The 18,278-nt window shown below is 63.9% G+C and overlaps 1 protein-coding gene across 2 annotated transcripts in view; it reads right to left on the bottom strand.

The window, feature by feature from the left end:
* Positions 1 to 1,219: 1,219 nt before the first annotated feature.
* The window catches only part of POLR3C (RNA polymerase III subunit C), a 43,558-nt gene continuing 26,499 nt past the window's right edge, over positions 1,220 to 18,278 (bottom strand). For both annotated transcript variants that reach the window (XM_090127104.1, XM_090127106.1), the window contains exons 9-15: positions 8,759 to 8,810; positions 8,512 to 8,572; positions 7,570 to 7,720; positions 6,233 to 6,334; positions 2,714 to 2,763; positions 1,426 to 1,575; positions 1,220 to 1,337 (exon numbers count right to left, since the gene is read on the bottom strand). In XM_090127104.1, coding sequence (XP_089983230.1) covers positions 1,256 to 1,337; positions 1,426 to 1,575; positions 2,714 to 2,763; positions 6,233 to 6,334; positions 7,570 to 7,720; positions 8,512 to 8,572; positions 8,759 to 8,810 — 648 coding nt within the window. In that variant the 3' untranslated portion in view covers positions 1,220 to 1,255. The remainder of the gene's footprint in view (positions 1,338 to 1,425; positions 1,576 to 2,713; positions 2,764 to 6,232; positions 6,335 to 7,569; positions 7,721 to 8,511; positions 8,573 to 8,758; positions 8,811 to 18,278) is intronic.

Here is an 18,278-nt window from a genome sequence, read left to right as displayed (position 1 = left end):
GTCAGACATTGGCCAAGCGTTGGTCAACCATTGGCTTAGCATTGGTCAATGATTGGCCAAGCGTTGGTCAACCACCGATCAGTGGTAGGTCAGCCAGTGGCCAAGAGTCGGTCAGCTGGTGGTCAACCATTGGCCACCCATTGGCCACCCATTGGCCACGCAGTGGTCAACTGTTGGTCAGCTACAGGCCAACCCTTGGCCAACCATCGATCAGCTGTTGATCCACCATTTGACAGACGTTGGCCAAGCGCTGATCCGCCATTGGTCAGCCGTTGGTCAGCCACCGGGCAACCATTGGCCAACCGTTGGCCAACCGTCGGTCAAACACTGGCCAGCTGTTGGTCAAACGTTGGCCAAGCAGTGGTCAACTGTTGGCGAACCGTTGGTTAACCATTGAGATGGGAGCAAATTAGCCGGGAGCTCGTTATGAGGGGCGGCGGTGGCTTCGGCACACAGTTGATGGCACGGCTCGTGGCAAAGCAGCTGAGAAACCAACCGGCGCCGCCAGCTCCGATTCCAGCGGCTCAGTAACGCAGTGCAGCGCCGAACCTCGGGGGGCAGCGGGGGTCTGCGGCTGCGGGCCGGCCTGGGGGCATCTGGTGGTCACCTGGTGGTCACCTGGTGGTCACCTCGTGGTCACCTTGTTGTCACCTGGTGGTCACCTGGTTGTCACCTCGTGGTCACCTGGTGGTCACCTGGTGGTCACCTCGTGGTCACCTTGTTGTCACCTTGTTGTCACCTCGTGGTCACCTTGTTGTCACCTTGTGGTCACCTGGTTGTCACCTCGTGGTCACCTTGTTGTCACCTCGTGGTCACCTTGTTGTCACCTTGTGGTCACCTCGTTGTCACCTTGTGGTCACCTTGTTGTCACCTGGTTGTCACCTTGTGGTCACGTCGTGGTCAAGTCAGGAGGAGCGGGGAGGCCGTGGGCAGCGTGGGCACCGCCATCCCCAGCGGGGGGGCAGCTCGCACCGCAGCCCCCCATCCCACCCCCCCCGTCCCCACAGCCCCACACTCACTGCCCCGCAGCCCCGATGCCCCCCATCCCCCGCCCCCACCCCCCATAACCCCCTGCACCCCGCAGCCCCCCACCCACAGCCCCCCCCGCTCCCTGCCCCCAAAGCCCCCCGCCCCACAGCCGGCCGTATCTGAAAGAAGCGGGACAACTCCTCCCAAAGGGGCAGCGCCGAGGGGTCGTGCTTTATTTCCCCCCCCCCCGCTGGCACCGACGCCCCCCCCCCCGCAGGACCCCCCCTCAGGCCGCCTTCACGGTGCTCTCGATGAAGGACTCGAGCACGAAGATGGTTTCGTCCACCTGATTCTCGCTGGCGTCGATCCTGGGGGCGATGGGGGGTCGTGGGCTTCGCGCTCGGGGCTCCGCGCCCCCCGACCCCCCCCTCCCCGGTTTGTGCCCCCCCCGCTCACTTATTGACGTTGCGTTTGAGGCCGTCGAGCTGCTGGCGCTCGGGAGCGGTGATCATCTCCTCGATCTCCTGCAGCTGCGCGCGCTCGGCGCCGGTGGCCAGCATGGAGCCCAGGATGGCTTCCACGCGCTGCGACTTCTCCAGCAGCCGCCTGCGGGGCGCAGCGCCCGGCCTGCAGCCCCCACCCGCAGCCCCCACCCGCAGTCCCCCCACCTGCAGCATCTCCCACCTGCAGCCCCAATCCGCAGCCCCCCAACCCGCAGCCCCCACCCACAGCCACCCAACCCACAGTCCCACCTGCAGCCCCCACCCACAGCATCCCCCACCCACAGCACCCAGCATCCCCCACCTGCAGCCCCCACCCACAGCACCCCCCACCTGCAGCCCCCACCCACAGCATCCCCCACCCGCAGCCCCCAACCCACAGCCACCCAACCCACAGCCCCACCCGCAGCCCCCACCCACAGCACCCCCCACCTGCAGCCCCCACCCACAGCATCCCCCACCTGCAGTCCCCACCCGCAGCCCCAACCCGCAGCATCCCCCACCTGCAGCCCCCACCCACAGCCCCACAGCCACCAACCCGCAGCATCCCCCACCTGCAGCCCCCAACCCACAGCCACCCAACCCACAGTCCCACCTGCAGCCCCCACCCACAGCATCTCCCACCTGCAGCCCCCACCCACAGCATCCCCCACCCACAGCAACAAGCACCCCCCACCTGCAGCCCCCACCTGCAGCCCCCACCCGCAGCCCCAACCCGCAGCATCCCCCACCTGCAGCCCCCAACCCACAGCCACCCAACCCACAGCCCCACCTGCAGCCCCCACCCACAGCATCCCCCACCCACAGCACCCAGCATCCCCCACCTGCAGCCCCCACCCACAGCCCCACAGCCCCCAACCCACAGCATCTCCCACCCACAGCATCCCCCACCTGCAGCCCCCACCCACAGCATCTCCCACCTGCAGCCCCCACCCACAGCACCCCCCACCTGCAGCCCCCAGCACCCCCCACCTGCAGCCCCCACCCACAGCCCCACCCGCAGCATTTCCCACCAGCAGCCACCCAACCCGCAGCCACCCAACCCACAGCCCCACCTGCAGCCCCCACCCACAGCATCCCCCACCCACAGCACCCAGCATCCCCCACCTGCAGCCCCCACCCGCAGCCCCCCAACCCACAACATCTCCCACCTGCAGCCCCCAACCTGCAGCCCCCTGACCCACCGCCGTCCCACCTGCAGCCCCCCAAACCCCCAGCTGCCCCCCCACTCCCCCCCCACTCACTTGTTCTCCCTGGTCTCATGCTGCCGCCTCTCCATCAGGTTGGCCACACTCTGGGGAGAGGGAAGAGGAAAGGGCCGGGCTGGGGGGTGGCACGTGGGGCAGCATGTGGGGCTGTGAGGTGGCATGTGGGGCGGCATGTAGGGCTGTGGGGTGGCACACGAGGCTGTGGGGTGGCACGTGGGGCTGTGGGGTGGCACGTGGGGTGGCACGTGGAGCTGTGGGGTGGTGCATGAGGCTGTGGGGTGGCACACGGGGCTGTATGTGGGACTGTGGGGTGGCACAAAGGGCTGTGGGGTGGCACATGGGGCTGTGGTGTGGCAGATGGAGTGGCATGTGGGGCTGTGGGGTGGCACATGGAGCTGTGGGGTGGCACACGAAGCGGCATGTGGAGCTGTGGGGTGGTGTATGAGGCTGTGGGGTGGTGCATGGAGCGGCACACGAGGCTGTGGGGTGGCACACAAGGCAGTATGTGGGGCTGTGGGGTTGCACACGGGGCTGTGGGGTGGCAGATGGAGTGGCACGTGGAGCTGTGGGGTGGCACACGGGGCTGTGGGGTGGCAGACGGGGCTGTATGTGGGGCTATAGGGTGGCACACAGGGTGGTATGTGGGGCTGTGGGGTGGCACGTGGGGCTGTGGGGTGGCAGTTGAGGAGGTATGTGGGGCTGTGGGGTGGTACACAGGGCTGTATGTGGGGCTGTGGGGTGGCACACAGGGCTGTGTGTGGGGTGGCACACAGGGCGGTATGTAGGGCTGTGGGGTGGCACACAGGGCGGTATGTAGGGCTATGGGATGGCACACAGGGCTGTATGTGGGGCTGTGGGGTGGCACACAGGGCGGTATGTGGGGCTGTGGGGTGGCACACAGGGCGGTATGTAGGGTTATGGGGTGGCACACAAAGCTGTGGGGTGGCACACAGGGCGGTATGTAGGGCTATGGGGTGGCACACAGGGCTGTGTGTGGGGCTGTGGGGTGGCACACAGGGCTGTATGTAGGGCTGTGGGGTGGCACACAGGGCTATGGGATGGCACACAGGGCGGTATGTGGGGCTGTGGGGTGGCACACAGGGCTGTGTGGGGCCGTGGGGTGGCACACAAGGCTATGGGGTGGCACACAGGGCGGTATGTAGGGCTATGGGGTGGCACACAGGGCTATGGGGTGGCACACAGGGCTGTATGTGGGGCTATGGGGTGGCACACAGGGCGGTATGTAGGGCTGTGGGGTGGCACACAGGGCTGTGGGGTGGCACACAAGGCTATGGGGTGGCACACAGGGCGGTATGTAGGGCTGTGGGGTGGCACACAGGGCTATGGGGTGGCACACAAGGCTGTATGTGGGGCTATGGGGTGGCACACAGGGCGGTATGTAGGGCTATGGGGTGGCACACAGGGCGGTATGTAGGGCTGTGGGGTGGCACACAAGGCTATGGGGTGGCACACAGGGCTGTATGTGGGGCTATGGGGTGGCACACAGGGCGGTATGTAGGGCTATGGGGTGGCACACAGGGCTGTGGGGTGGCACACAGGGCGGTATGTAGGGCTGTGGGGTGGCACACAGGGCGGTATGTAGGGCTGTGGGGTGGCACACAGGGCTGTGGGGTGGCACACAGGGCGGTATGTAGGGCTGTGGGGTGGCACACAGGGCGGTATGTAGGGCTGTGGGGTGGCACACAGGGCTATGGGGTGGCACACAGGGCTGTGGGGTGGCACACAGGGCTATGGGGTGGCACACAGGGCTGTGGGGTGGCACACAGGGCTGTGGGGTGGCACACAAGGCTATGGGGTGGCACACAGGGCGGTATGTAGGGCTGTGGGGTGGCACACAGGGCGGTATGTAGGGCTGTGGGGTGGCACACAGGGCTGTGGGGTGGCACACAGGGCGGTATGTAGGGCTGTGGGGTGGCACACAGGGCGGTATGTAGGGCTGTGGGGTGGCACACAAGGCTATGGGGTGGCACACAGGGCTGTATGTGGGGCTATGGGGTGGCACACAGGGCGGTATGTAGGGCTATGGGGTGGCACACAGGGCTGTGGGGTGGCACACAGGGCGGTATGTAGGGCTGTGGGGTGGCACACAGGGCGGTATGTAGGGCTGTGGGGTGGCACACAGGGCTGTGGGGTGGCACACAGGGCGGTATGTAGGGCTGTGGGGTGGCACACAGGGCGGTATGTAGGGCTGTGGGGTGGCACACAGGGCTATGGGGTGGCACACAGGGCTGTGGGGTGGCACACAGGGCTATGGGGTGGCACACAGGGCTGTGGGGTGGCACACAGGGCTGTGGGGTGGCACACAAGGCTATGGGGTGGCACACAGGGCGGTATGTAGGGCTGTGGGGTGGCACACAGGGCGGTATGTAGGGCTGTGGGGTGGCACACAGGGCTGTGGGGTGGCACACAGGGCGGTATGTAGGGCTGTGGGGTGGCACACAGGGCTATGGGGTGGCACACAGGGCTGTGGGGTGGCACACAGGGCTGTGGGGTGGCACACAGGGCTATGGGGTGGCACACAGGGCGGTATGTAGGGCTGTGGGGTGGCACACAGGGCGGTATGTAGGGCTGTGGGGTGGCACACAGGGCTATGGGGTGGCACACAGGGCTGTGGGGTGGCACACAGGGCGGTATGTAGGGCTGTGGGGTGGCACACAGGGCTATGGGGTGGCACACAGGGCGGTATGTAGGGCTGTGGGGTGGCACACAGGGCTATGGGGTGGCACACAGGGCTGTGGGGTGGCACACAGGGCTATGGGGTGGCACACAGGGCTGTGGGGTGGCACACAGGGCTATGGGGTGGCACACAGGGCGGTATGTAGGGCTGTGGGGTGGCACACAGGGCGGTATGTAGGGCTGTGGGGTGGCACACAGGGCTATGGGGTGGCACACAGGGCTGTGGGGTGGCACACAGGGCGGTATGTAGGGCTGTGGGGTGGCACACAGGGCTATGGGGTGGCACACAGGGCGGTATGTAGGGCTGTGGGGTGGCACACAGGGCTATGGGGTGGCACACAGGGCTGTGGGGTGGCACACAGGGCTATGGGGTGGCACACAGGGCTGTGGGGTGGCACACAGGGCTATGGGGTGGCACACAGGGCGGTATGTAGGGCTGTGGGGTGGCACACAGGGCGGTATGTAGGGCTGTGGGGTGGCACACAGGGCTATGGGGTGGCACACAGGGCTGTGGGGTGGCACACAGGGCGGTATGTAGGGCTGTGGGGTGGCACACAGGGCTATGGGGTGGCACACAGGGCGGTATGTAGGGCTGTGGGGTGGCACACAGGGCTATGGGGTGGCACACAGGGCTGTGGGGTGGCACACAGGGCTATGGGGTGGCACACAGGGCTGTGGGGTGGCACACAGGGCTATGGGGTGGCACACAGGGCGGTATGTAGGGCTGTGGGGTGGCACACAGGGCGGTATGTAGGGCTGTGGGGTGGCACACAGGGCGGTATGTAGGGCCGTGGGGCGGCCGCACGCCGGGAAGCCCCGTAAGACCGGGGCCGGACGCCGCGGAGGCCGGCGGGGCACCTTGTAGCAGCGCTGCAGCAGCACGCGGGCGGAGGACGGCACGTTGACGGCGTACAGGTAGAAGGTGCGCGACGGAGCGTGGTCGGGGGTCCGCGGGATCTCCTGGGGGCGGGGGAGGAAGGGGGGGGGGCTGCAGCCGCACCGCGAACGCAGCGCGGCCCAGCCGCGGCGACCCCATCATGGGGGGTCAGTGACCCCGTCATGTTGGGGGGCTCAGTGACCCCATCGTGTTGGGGGGCTCAGTGACCCCATCACACTGGGGGGCTCAGCAACCCCATCATATGTTGGGGGCTCAGCGACCCCAGCTACGTTGGGGGGCTCAGTGACCCCAATCATGGGGGGCTCAGTGACCCCATCACGTTGGGGGGCTCAGTGACCCCAATCATGGGGGGCTCAATGACCCCATCACGTTGGGGGCTCCACGACCCCAGTCACGCTGGGGGGCTCAGCGACCCCAATCATGGGGGGCTCAGTGACCCCATCACGTTGGGGGGCTCCACGACCCCATCACACTGGGGGGCTCAGCGACCCCATCACACTGGGGGGCTCAGTGACCCCATCATGTTGGGGGGCTCCACAACCCCATCACGTTGGGGGGCTCAGTGACCCCAATCATGGGGGACTCAGTGACCCCATCACGCTGGGGGGCTCAGCGACCCCAGCCATGTTGGGGGGCTCAGCGACCCCATCACATTGGGGGGCTCAGTGACCCCATCATGGGGGGCTCAGCGACCCCAGTCATGTTGGGGGGCTCAGTGACCCCAGTCATGGGGGGCTCAGAACCCCATCACGTTGGGGGGCTCAGTGACCCCAATCATGGGGCGCTCAGCAACCCTGTCATGTTGGGGGCTCAGTGACCCCATCACGTTGGGGATCCAGTGACCCCAGTTATGGGGGGGCTCAGTGACCCCCATCATGTTGGGAGCCTCAGTGACCCCATCACGTTGGGGGGCTCAGCGACCCCGTCACGTTGGGGGGGCTCAGCGACCCCAATCATGGGGGGCTCAGCGACCCCAGTCACACTGGGGGGCTCAGCGACCCCATCACACTGGGGGCTCAGCGACCCCAGTCACATTGGGGGCTCAGCGACCCCATCACACTGGGGGGCTCAGTGACCCCATCACATTGGGGGGCTCAGCGACCCCATCACATTGGGGGCTCAGCGACCCCATTCATGGGGGGCTCAGTGACCCCATCACACTGGGGGGCTCAGTGACCCCAGTCATGGGGGGCTCAGCGACCCCATCACATTGGGGGGCTCAGTGACCCCATCACATTGGGGGCTCAGCGACCCCCGCCATGCTGGGGGGCTGAGGGAGCCGCCGCCCCCCGCTGACCTGCAGCGCCACGAAGCTCTCGGACAGCATCCTGTACAGCATGTCCTTGGCCTCCTTGGCCGGGATCATGGCGAAATCCTCCACCTGCTTCTGCTCCAGGTGCTGCTTCCGCAGCAGCAGGCGGAAAATCCGCGCACAGCGGGAACCGAACCTGAGCGGGGAGGGGGGAGAATGAGAGCAGGGAGGGGAGGGGAGAGCTGGGGGGAGGGGGAGGGAAGAGGGTGAGGAGGGGAGGGGAGGAGACAGAGGGAGAAGAGAAAGGGGAGAGGGAGAGGGGGAAGGGGGAGGGAGGGGAGGAGATTGGATAGAGGGGGGAGAGGGAGGAGAAGGGAGAGGGAGGGGATCGGATGGAGAGGATCGGATGGAGAGGGAAGGGATCGGATGGAGAGGGAGGGGGAAGGGAGAGGGAAGGGGAAGGGAGAGGGAAGGGGAAGGGAGAGGGAAGGGAGAAGGGAGGGGAAGGGAGAAGGGAGGGGATCGGATGGAGAGGGAAGGAGAAGGGGGAGGGAAGGAGAAGGGGGAGGGAAGGAGGGAAGCGGAGGGGAGAGGATGAAGGGGAGGGGAGGAAGAGGATTGGGTAGGGGAAGAGAGGAAGAGAAGGGAGGGGAAGAGAAGGGAGGGGAAGAGAAGGGAGGGGAAGAGAAGGGAGGGGAAGAGAAGGGAGGGGAAGAGAAGGGAGGGGAAGAGAAGGGAGGGGAAGAGAAGGGAGGGGAAGAGAAGGGAGGGGAAGAGAAGGGAGGGGAAGAGAAGGGAGGGGAAGAGAAGGGAGGGGAAGAGAAGGGAGGGGAAGAGAAGGGAGGGGAAGAGAAGGGAGGGGAAGAGAAGGGAGGGGAAGAGAAGGGAGGGGAAGAGAAGGGAGGGGAAGAGAAGGGGAAGTAGAAGAGAGGGAGATGGAGGGGGATGGGGGGGACGGGGGGGACGCGCGGGGCTCCCAGCTCACACCTCTCCTCCACGATGGACTCCAGCGTCGCCGTGGCCAGCGAGCGCAGCGCGCGGTGCAGGTCTGAGCGGGCGCCGAGTCAAAGGGGAGCGCAGAGATACGGGACCACCGTCCCACCCCACAGAGGATGCTGACACTGTAGGGACCACCATCCCACCCCACAAAGGATGCTGACACTGTAGGGACCACCATCCCACCCCACAGAGGATGCTGGCACTGTAGGGACCACCGTCCCCCCCCCAAGGATACTGACGCTGTAGGTGCCGCCGCCGCTGTCCCCGGATTTGGCCACGAACTGCAGCTGCGAGACAAGGGCAGGAGCTCAGCAGGACCGCAGTGTCAGAACCGCCGCCGCCCCGAAACCCCGGCGGACAAAACCCGGTTTGTGCCGGGCGCCGCGCGGAAGCAACGCCCGGTGCGGAGCGCAGCGCGGCCCGAGCGCACAGCCGACAGCAGGGGGCGCTGCACCGACAGCGCAGCGCAGTGCGGGGGGGGCTGCGCCCCACTGCGCCCCACTGCGCCCCATAGCATCTCACAGCACCCCATAGCATCTCACAGCACCCCACTGCGCCCCATAGCATCTCACAGCACCCCATAGCATCTCACAGCACCCCACTGCGCCCCATAGCATCTCACAGCACCCCATAGCATCTCACAGCACCCCACAGCGCCCCATAGCATCTCATAGTGCCCCATAGCATCTCACAGCACCTCACAACACCCATAGCATCTCACAGCACCTCACAGCACCCCATAGCATCTCACAGCACCCCGCAGCGCCCCATAGGATCTCATAGTGCCCCATAGCATCTCACAGCACCTCACAGCGCCCCATAGCATCGCACAGCACCCCACAGCATCACAGCACCCCACAGAACCCCATAGCATCTCACAGCGCCCCACAGCGCCCGATAGCACCTCACAGCACCCCACAGGATCTCACAGCGCCTCACAACACCCCATAGCATCTCACAGCACCCCACAGGATCTCACAGCGCCCCATAGGATCTCACAGCACCCCCAGCATCTCACAGCACCCCATAGGATCTCATAGTGCCCCACAGCGCCCCATAGGATCTCACAGCACCCCACAGAATCAGAGCACCCCACAGAGCCCCACAGCGCCCCATAGGATCTCACAGCACCTCACAGTGCCCCATAGGATCTCACAGCACCTCACAGTGCCCCATAGCACCCCACAGCATCACAGCACCCCATAGGATCTCACAGCACCCCACAGCGCCCCATAGGATCTCACAGCATCTCACAGTGCCCCATAGCTCCCCACAGCATCTCACAGCACCCCACAGCGCCCCATAGGATCTCACAGCACCTCACAGCATCACATAGCACCTCACAGTGCCCCACAGCCCCCCATAGGATCCCACAGCACCCATAGGATCTCACAGTGCCCCATAGGATCCAACAGCACCCCACAGCTCCCCATAGGATCCCACAGCACCCATAGGATCCCACAGCACCCCATAGCATCTCACAGCGCCCCACAGCATCACAGCACCCCACAGCATCTCACAGTACCCCACAGCACCCCATAGGATCTCACAGCACCTCACAGCATCACATAGCATCTCACAGTGCCCCACAGCATCTCACAGTGCCCCACAGCTCCCCACAGGATCCCATAGCACCCCACAGTGCCCCACAGCGCCCCATAGGATCCCACAGCCCCCCGTAGGATCTCACAGCACCCATAGCATCCCACAGCCCCCTGTAGGATCCCACAGCCCCCCGTAGAATCCCACAGCGCCCCACAGGATCTCACAGCACCCCATAGCACCCATAGGATCTCACAGCACCCCACAGGATCTCACAGCACCCCATAGCACCCATAGGATCTCACAGCACCCCACAGGATCTCACAGCGCCCCACAGCCCCCCATAGGATCCCACAGCACCCATAGGATCTCACAGCACCCCATAGCATCTCACAGCCCCCCACAGCCCCCCATAGGATCCCACAGCACCCCACAGCATCTCACAGTGCCCCACAGCCCCCCATAGGATCCCACAGCATCCATAGGATCTCACAGTGCCCCATAGGATCCAACAGCGCCCCACAGCACCCACAGGATCCCACAGTGCCCCATAGCATCTCACAGTGCCCCACAGCCCCCATAGTATCCCACAGCGCCCCATAGGATCTCACAGAGCCCCACAGGATCCCACAGCTCCCCACAGGATCCCATAGCACCCCACAGTGCCCCACAGCACCCATAGGATCCCACAGCCCCCTGTAGGATCCCACAGCCCCCCATAGGATCCCACAGCGCCCTACAGGATCTCACAGCACCCCATAGCACCCACAGGATCTCACAGCACCTCACAGGATCTCACAGCGCCCCACAGCCCCCCATAGGATCCCACAGCACCCATAGGATCTCACAGTGCCCCATAGGATCCAACAGCACCCCACAGCTCCCCATAGGATCCCACAGCATCCATAGGATCCCACAGCACCCCATAGCATCTCACAGCCCCCCACAGCCCCCCATAGGATCCCACAGCACCCCACAGCATCTCACAGTGCCCCACAGCGCCCCATAGGATCCCACACCACCCATAGGATCTCACAGTGCCCCATAGGATCCAACAGCGCCCCACAGCACCCACAGGATCCCACAGCACCCATAGGATCCCACAGCACCCCATAGGATCCCACAGAGCCCCCCACAGCCCCCCACAGGATCCCACAGCACCCACAGCATCTCACAGCGCCCCACAGCCCCCCATAGGATCCCACAGCACCCATAGGATCCCACAGCACCTCACAGCCCTCCATAGGATCCCAGAGCGCCCATAGGATCTCACAGCACCCCATAGGATCTCACAGCCCCCCACAGCGCCCCACAGCATCCCACAGCTCCCCACAGGATCCCATAGCACCCCACAGTGCCCCACAGCGCCCCATAGGATCTTACAGCGCCCCACAGCACCCATAGGATCTCACAGCACCCCACAGCATCTCACAGCACCTCACAGCGCCCCACAGACCCCCATAGGATCTCACAGCTCCCCATAGGATCCCACAGCGCCCATAGGATCCCACAGTGCCCCATAGCATCTCACAGCTCCCCACAGCTCCCCATAGGATCCCACAGCACCCATAGCATCTCACAGCCCCCCACAGCCCCGTGTAGGATCCCACAGCACCCATAGGATCCCACAGTGCCCACAGGAGCTCACATCAACCCACAGCACCCATAGGATCTCACAGCACCCCACAGGATCTCACAGCCCCCCACAGCGCCCCATAGGATCTCACAGCGCCCCACAGCGCCCCATAGGATCTCACAGGATCCCATAGCACCCCACAGTGCCCCACAGCACCCCATAGGATCTCACAGCACCCCACAGGATCTCACAGCGCCCCACAAACCCCCATAGGATCCCACAGCACCCACAGGATCTCACAGCACCCCACAGCACCCATAGGATCCCACAGCACCCCACAGCATCTCACAGCACCCCACAGCACCCATAGGATCCCACAGCACCCCACAGCACCTCACAGCGCCCACAGGATCTCACAGCGCCCCACAGCTCCCCATAGGATCCCACAGCATCCATAGGATCTCACAGGCCCCCACAGCTCCCCATAGGATCCCACAGCACCCATAGGTTCCCACAGTGCCCCATAGCATCTCACAGCCCCTCACAGCACCCATAGGATCCCACAGCACCCATAGGATTTCACAGCACCTCACAGCGCCCCACAGCCCCCCACAGGATCCCACAGCACCCACAGGATCCCACAGCGCCCCATAGAATCTCACAGCACCCCACAGCCCCCCATAGGATCTCACAGCACCCCATAGCATCTCACAGCCCCCCACAGCCCCCCATAGGATCCCACAGGACCCATAGGATCTCACAGTGCCCCATAGGATCCAACAGCACCCCACAGCTCCCCATAGGATCCCACAGCACCCATAGGATCCCACAGCATCTCACAGTGCCCCACAGCCCCCCATAGGATCCCACAGCATCCATAGGATCTCACAGTGCCCCATAGGATCCAACAGCGCCCCACAGCACCCACAGGATCCCACAGCACCCCACAGCATCTCACAGTGCCCCACAGCCCCCCATAGGATCCCACAGCATCCATAGGATCTCACAGTGCCCCATAGGATCCAACAGCGCCCCACAGCACCCACAGGATCTCACAGCACCCCACAGCATCTCACAGTGCCCCACAGCCCCCCATAGTATCCCACAGCGCCCCATAGGATCTCACAGAGCCCCACAGGATCCCACAGCTCCCCACAGGATCCCATAGCACCCCACAGTGCCCCACAGCGCCCCATAGGATCCCACAGCCCCCCGTAGGATCTCACAGCACCCATAGCATCCCACAGCCCCCTGTAGGATCCCACAGCCCCCCATAGGATCCCACAGCGCCCTACAGGATCTCACAGCACCCCATAGCACCCATAGGATCTCACAGCACCTCACAGGATCTCACACCACCCCACAGCCCCCCATAGGATCCCACAGCGCCCCATAGGATCTCACAGGATCCCATAGCACCCCACAGTGCCCCACAGCACCCCATAGGATCTCACAGCACCCCACAGGATCTCACAGCGCCCCACAAACCCCCATAGGATCCCACAGCACCCACAGGATCTCACAGCACCCCACAGCACCCATAGGATCCCACAGCACCCCACAGCATCTCACAGCACCCCACAGCACCCATAGGATCCCACAGCACCCCACAGCACCTCACAGCGCCCACAGGATCTCACAGCGCCCCACAGCTCCCCATAGGATCCCACAGCATCCATAGGATCTCAGAGGCCCCCACAGCATCTCACAGCGCCCCATAGGATCCCACAGCACCCATAGGATCCCACAGTGCCCCATAGCATCTCACAGCCCCTCACAGCACCCATAGGATTCCACAGCACCCATAGGATTTCACAGCACCTCACAGCGCCCCACAGCCCCCCACAGGATCCCACAGCGCCCCATAGAATCTCACAGCACCCCACAGCTCCCCATAGGATCCCACAGCACCCATAGCATCTCACAGCCCCCACAGCCCCCTATAGGATCCCACAGCACCCACAGCATCTCACAGCACCCCACAGCCCCCCATAGGATCCCACAGCACCCATAGGATCTCACAGCACCCCATAGGATCCCACTGCGCCCACAGGATCCCCCAGCACCTCACAGCACCCATAGGATCCCACAGCACCCATAGGATCTCATAGCACCTCACAGCGCCCCACAGCCCCCCATAGGATCTCACAGCACCCCACAGGATCTCATAGCACCCCACAGGATCCCACAGCACCCATAGCATCTCATAACCCCCCAAAGCCCCCTATAGGATCCCACAGTACCCCACAGGATCCCACAGCACCCATAGCATCTCACAGCCCCCACAGCCCCCTATAGGATCCCACAGCACCCCACAGGATCCCACAGCTCCCATAGCATCTCACAACGCCCCACAGCCCCCCATAGGAGCTCACAGGCCCCCAAAGCATCTCACAGCACCCCATAGGATCCCACAGTACCCATAGGATCCCACTGCGCCCACAGGATCTCACAGCTCCCCATAGGATCCCACAGCACCCATAGCATCTCACAGCCCCCCACAGCCCCGTGTAGGATCCCACAGCACTCATAGGATCCCACAGTGCCCACAGGATCTCACAGCACCCCACAGCACCCATAGGATCTCACAGCACCCCACAGCATCTCACAGCACCCCACAGCCCCCCATAGGATCCCACAGCACCCCATAGCATCTCACAACCCCCCACAGCCCCCCGTAGGATCCCACAGCACCCATAGGATCTCACAGCACCTCACAGCGCCCCACAGCCCTCCACAGGATCCCACAGCACCCACAGGATCCCACAGCACCCCACAGGATCTCACAGCACCCCACAGCCCCCCACAGGATCTCACAGCACCCCACAGCATCTCACAGCGCCCCATAGGATCCCACAGCACCCATAGGATCCCACGGTGCCCCATAGCATCTCACAGCTCCCCACAGCTCCCCATAGGATCCCACAGCACCCATAGGATCTCACAGTGCCCCATAGGATCCAACAGCACCCCACAGCTCCCCATAGGATCCCACAGCACCCATAGGATCCCACAGCATCTCACAGTGCCCCACAGCCCCCCATAGGATCCCACAGCATCCATAGGATCTCACAGTGCCCCATAGGATCCAACAGCGCCCCACAGCACCCACAGGATCCCACAGCACCCCACAGCATCTCACAGTGCCCCACAGCCCCCCATAGGATCCCACAGCACCCATAGGATCTCACAGTGCCCCATAGGATCCCACAGCATCTCACAGTGCCCCACAGCCCCCCATAGGATCCCACAGCATCCATAGGATCTCACAGTGCCCCATAGGATCCAACAGCGCCCCACAGCACCCACAGGATCTCACAGCACCCCACAGCATCTCACAGTGCCCCACAGCCCCCCATAGTATCCCACAGCGCCCCATAGGATCTCACAGAGCCCCACAGGATCCCACAGCTCCCCACAGGATCCCATAGCACCCCACAGTGCCCCACAGCGCCCCATAGGATCCCACAGCCCCCCGTAGGATCTCACAGCACCCATAGCATCCCACAGCCCCCTGTAGGATCCCACAGCCCCCCATAGGATCCCACAGCGCCCTACAGGATCTCACAGCACCCCATAGCACCCATAGGATCTCACAGCACCTCACAGGATCTCACACCACCCCACAGCCCCCCATAGGATCCCACAGCGCCCCATAGGATCTCACAGGATCCCATAGCACCCCACAGTGCCCCACAGCACCCCATAGGATCTCACAGCACCCCACAGGATCTCACAGCGCCCCACAAACCCCCATAGGATCCCACAGCACCCACAGGATCTCACAGCACCCCACAGCACCCATAGGATCCCACAGCACCCCATAGCATCTCACAACCCCCCACAGCCCCCCGTAGGATCCCACAGCACCCATAGGATCCCACAGTGCCCCATAGCATCTCACAGCCCCTCACAGCACCCATAGGATTCCACAGCACCCATAGGATTTCACAGCACCTCACAGCGCCCCACAGCCCCCCACAGGATCCCACAGCGCCCCATAGAATCTCACAGCACCCCACAGCTCCCCATAGGATCCCACAGCACCCATAGCATCTCACAGCCCCCACAGCCCCCTATAGGATCCCACAGCACCCACAGCATCTCACAGCACCCCACAGCCCCCCATAGGATCCCACAGCACCCATAGCATCTCACAGCCCCCCACAGCACCCATAGGATCCCACAGCACCCATAGGATCTCACAGCACCCCATAGGATCCCACTGCGCCCACAGGATCCCCCAGCACCTCACAGCACCCATAGGATCCCACAGCACCCATAGGATCTCATAGCACCTCACAGCGCCCCACAGCCCCCCATAGGATCTCACAGCACCCCACAGGATCTCATAGCACCCCACAGGATCCCACAGCACCCATAGCATCTCATAACCCCCCACAGCCCCCTATAGGATCCCACAGTACCCCACAGGATCCCACAGCACCCATAGCATCTCACAATCCCCCACAGCCCCCTATAGGATCCCACAGCACCCCACAGGATCCCACAGCACCCATAGCATCTCACAGCCCCCACAGCCCCCTATAGGATCCCACAGCACCCCACAGGATCCCACAGCTCCCATAGCATCTCACAACGCCCCACAGCCCCCCATAGGAGCTCACAGGCCCCCACAGCATCTCACAGCACCCCATAGGATCCCACAGTACCCATAGGATCCCACTGCGCCCACAGGATCTCACAGCTCCCCATAGGATCCCACAGCACCCATAGCATCTCACAGCCCCCCACAGCCCCGTGTAGGATCCCACAGCACTCATAGGATCCCACAGTGCCCACAGGATCTCACAGCACCCCACAGCACCCATAGGATCTCACAGCACCCCACAGCATCTCACAGCACCCCACAGCCCCCCATAGGATCCCACAGCACCCCATAGCATCTCACAACCCCCCACAGCCCCCCGTAGGATCCCACAGCACCCATAGGATCTCACAGCACCTCACAGCGCCCCACAGCCCTCCACAGGATCCCACAGCACCCACGGGATCCCACAGCACCCCATAGAATCTCACAGCACCCCACAGCCCCCCATAGGATCTCACAGGCCCCCACAGCATCTCACAGCGCCCCATAGGATCCCACAGCACCCATAGGATCCCACGGTGCCCCATAGCATCTCACAGCTCCCCACAGCTCCCCATAGGATCCCACAGCACCCATAGCATCTCACAGCCCCCCACAGCCCCGTGTAGGATCCCACAGCACCCATAGGATCCCACAGTGCCCACAGGAGCTCACAGCACCCCACAGCACCCATAGGATCTCACAGCACCCCACAGCCCCCCATAGGATCTCACAGCACCCCACAGCATCTCACAAGCCCCCACAGCCCCCCGTAGGATCCCACAGCACCCATAGGATCTCACAGCACCTCACAGCGCCCCACAGCCCCCACAGGATCCCACAGCACCCACAGGATCCCACAGCACCCCACAGCCCCCCGTAGGATCCCACAGCCCCCCATAGGATCTCACAGGCCCCCACAGCATCTCACAGCCCCCCACAGGATCTCACAGCACCCCACAGCCCCCCATAGGATCTTACAGCACCCCACAGCATCTCACAGCACCCCACAGCCCCCCATAGGATCCCACAGCACCCATAGCATCTCACAGCCCCCCACAGCACCCACAGGATCCCACAGCACCCATAGGATCTCACAGCACCCCACAGTCCCACATAGGATCCCACAGCACCCCATAGGATCCCACAGCACCCTCAGGATCCCACAGCCCCCCACAGCCCCCTATAGAATCCCACAGCGCCCCATAGAATCTCACAGCACCCCACAGCGCCCCAAAGGATCTCACAGCACCCCACAGCATCTCACAGCGCCCCACAGCCCCTCATAGGATCCCACAGCACCCATAGGATCTCACAGCACCCCACAGGATCCCACAGCGCCCCATAGAATCTCACAGCACCCCACAGCCCCCCATAGGATCTCACAGGCCCCCACAGCATCTCACAGCGCCCCATAGGATCCCACACCACCCATAGGATCCCACAGCGCCCACAGGATCCCACAGTGCCCCATAGCATCTCACAGCTCCCCACAGCTCCCCCATAGGATCCCACAGCACCCATAGCATCTCACAGCCCCCCACAGCCCCGTGTAGGATCCCACAGCACCCATAGGATCCCACAGTGCCCACAGGATCTCACAGCACCCCACAGCACCCATAGGATCTCACAGCACCCCACAGCCCCCCATAGGACCTCACAGCACCCCACAGCATCTCACAACCCCCCACAGCCCCCCGTAGGATCCCACAGCACCCATAGGATCTCACAGCACCTCACAGCGCCCCACAGCCCCCCACAGGATTCCACAGCACCCACAGGATCCCACAGCGCCCCATAGAATCTCACAGCACCCCACAGCCCCCCGTAGGATCTCACAGGCCCCCACAGCATCTCACAGCCCCCCATAGGATCCCACAGCACCCATAGGATCCCACAGCACCCATAGCATCCCACAGCGCCCCATAGGATCCCACAGCACCCACAGGATCCCACAGCTCCCCACAGCATCTCACAGCACCCCATAGGATCCCCCAGCACCCACAGGATCCCCCAGCACCCACAGGATCCCACAGCCCCCCATAG

The sequence above is a fragment of the Phasianus colchicus genome, chromosome 30 (assembly GCF_987193195.1).
Source record: "Phasianus colchicus chromosome 30, bPhaCol1.hap1.1, whole genome shotgun sequence".
Classification (NCBI taxonomy): domain Eukaryota; kingdom Metazoa; phylum Chordata; class Aves; order Galliformes; family Phasianidae; genus Phasianus; species Phasianus colchicus.
The sequence above is the reverse complement of the archived record's forward strand: the minus strand, read 5'-3'. Positions and strand labels throughout refer to the sequence as shown.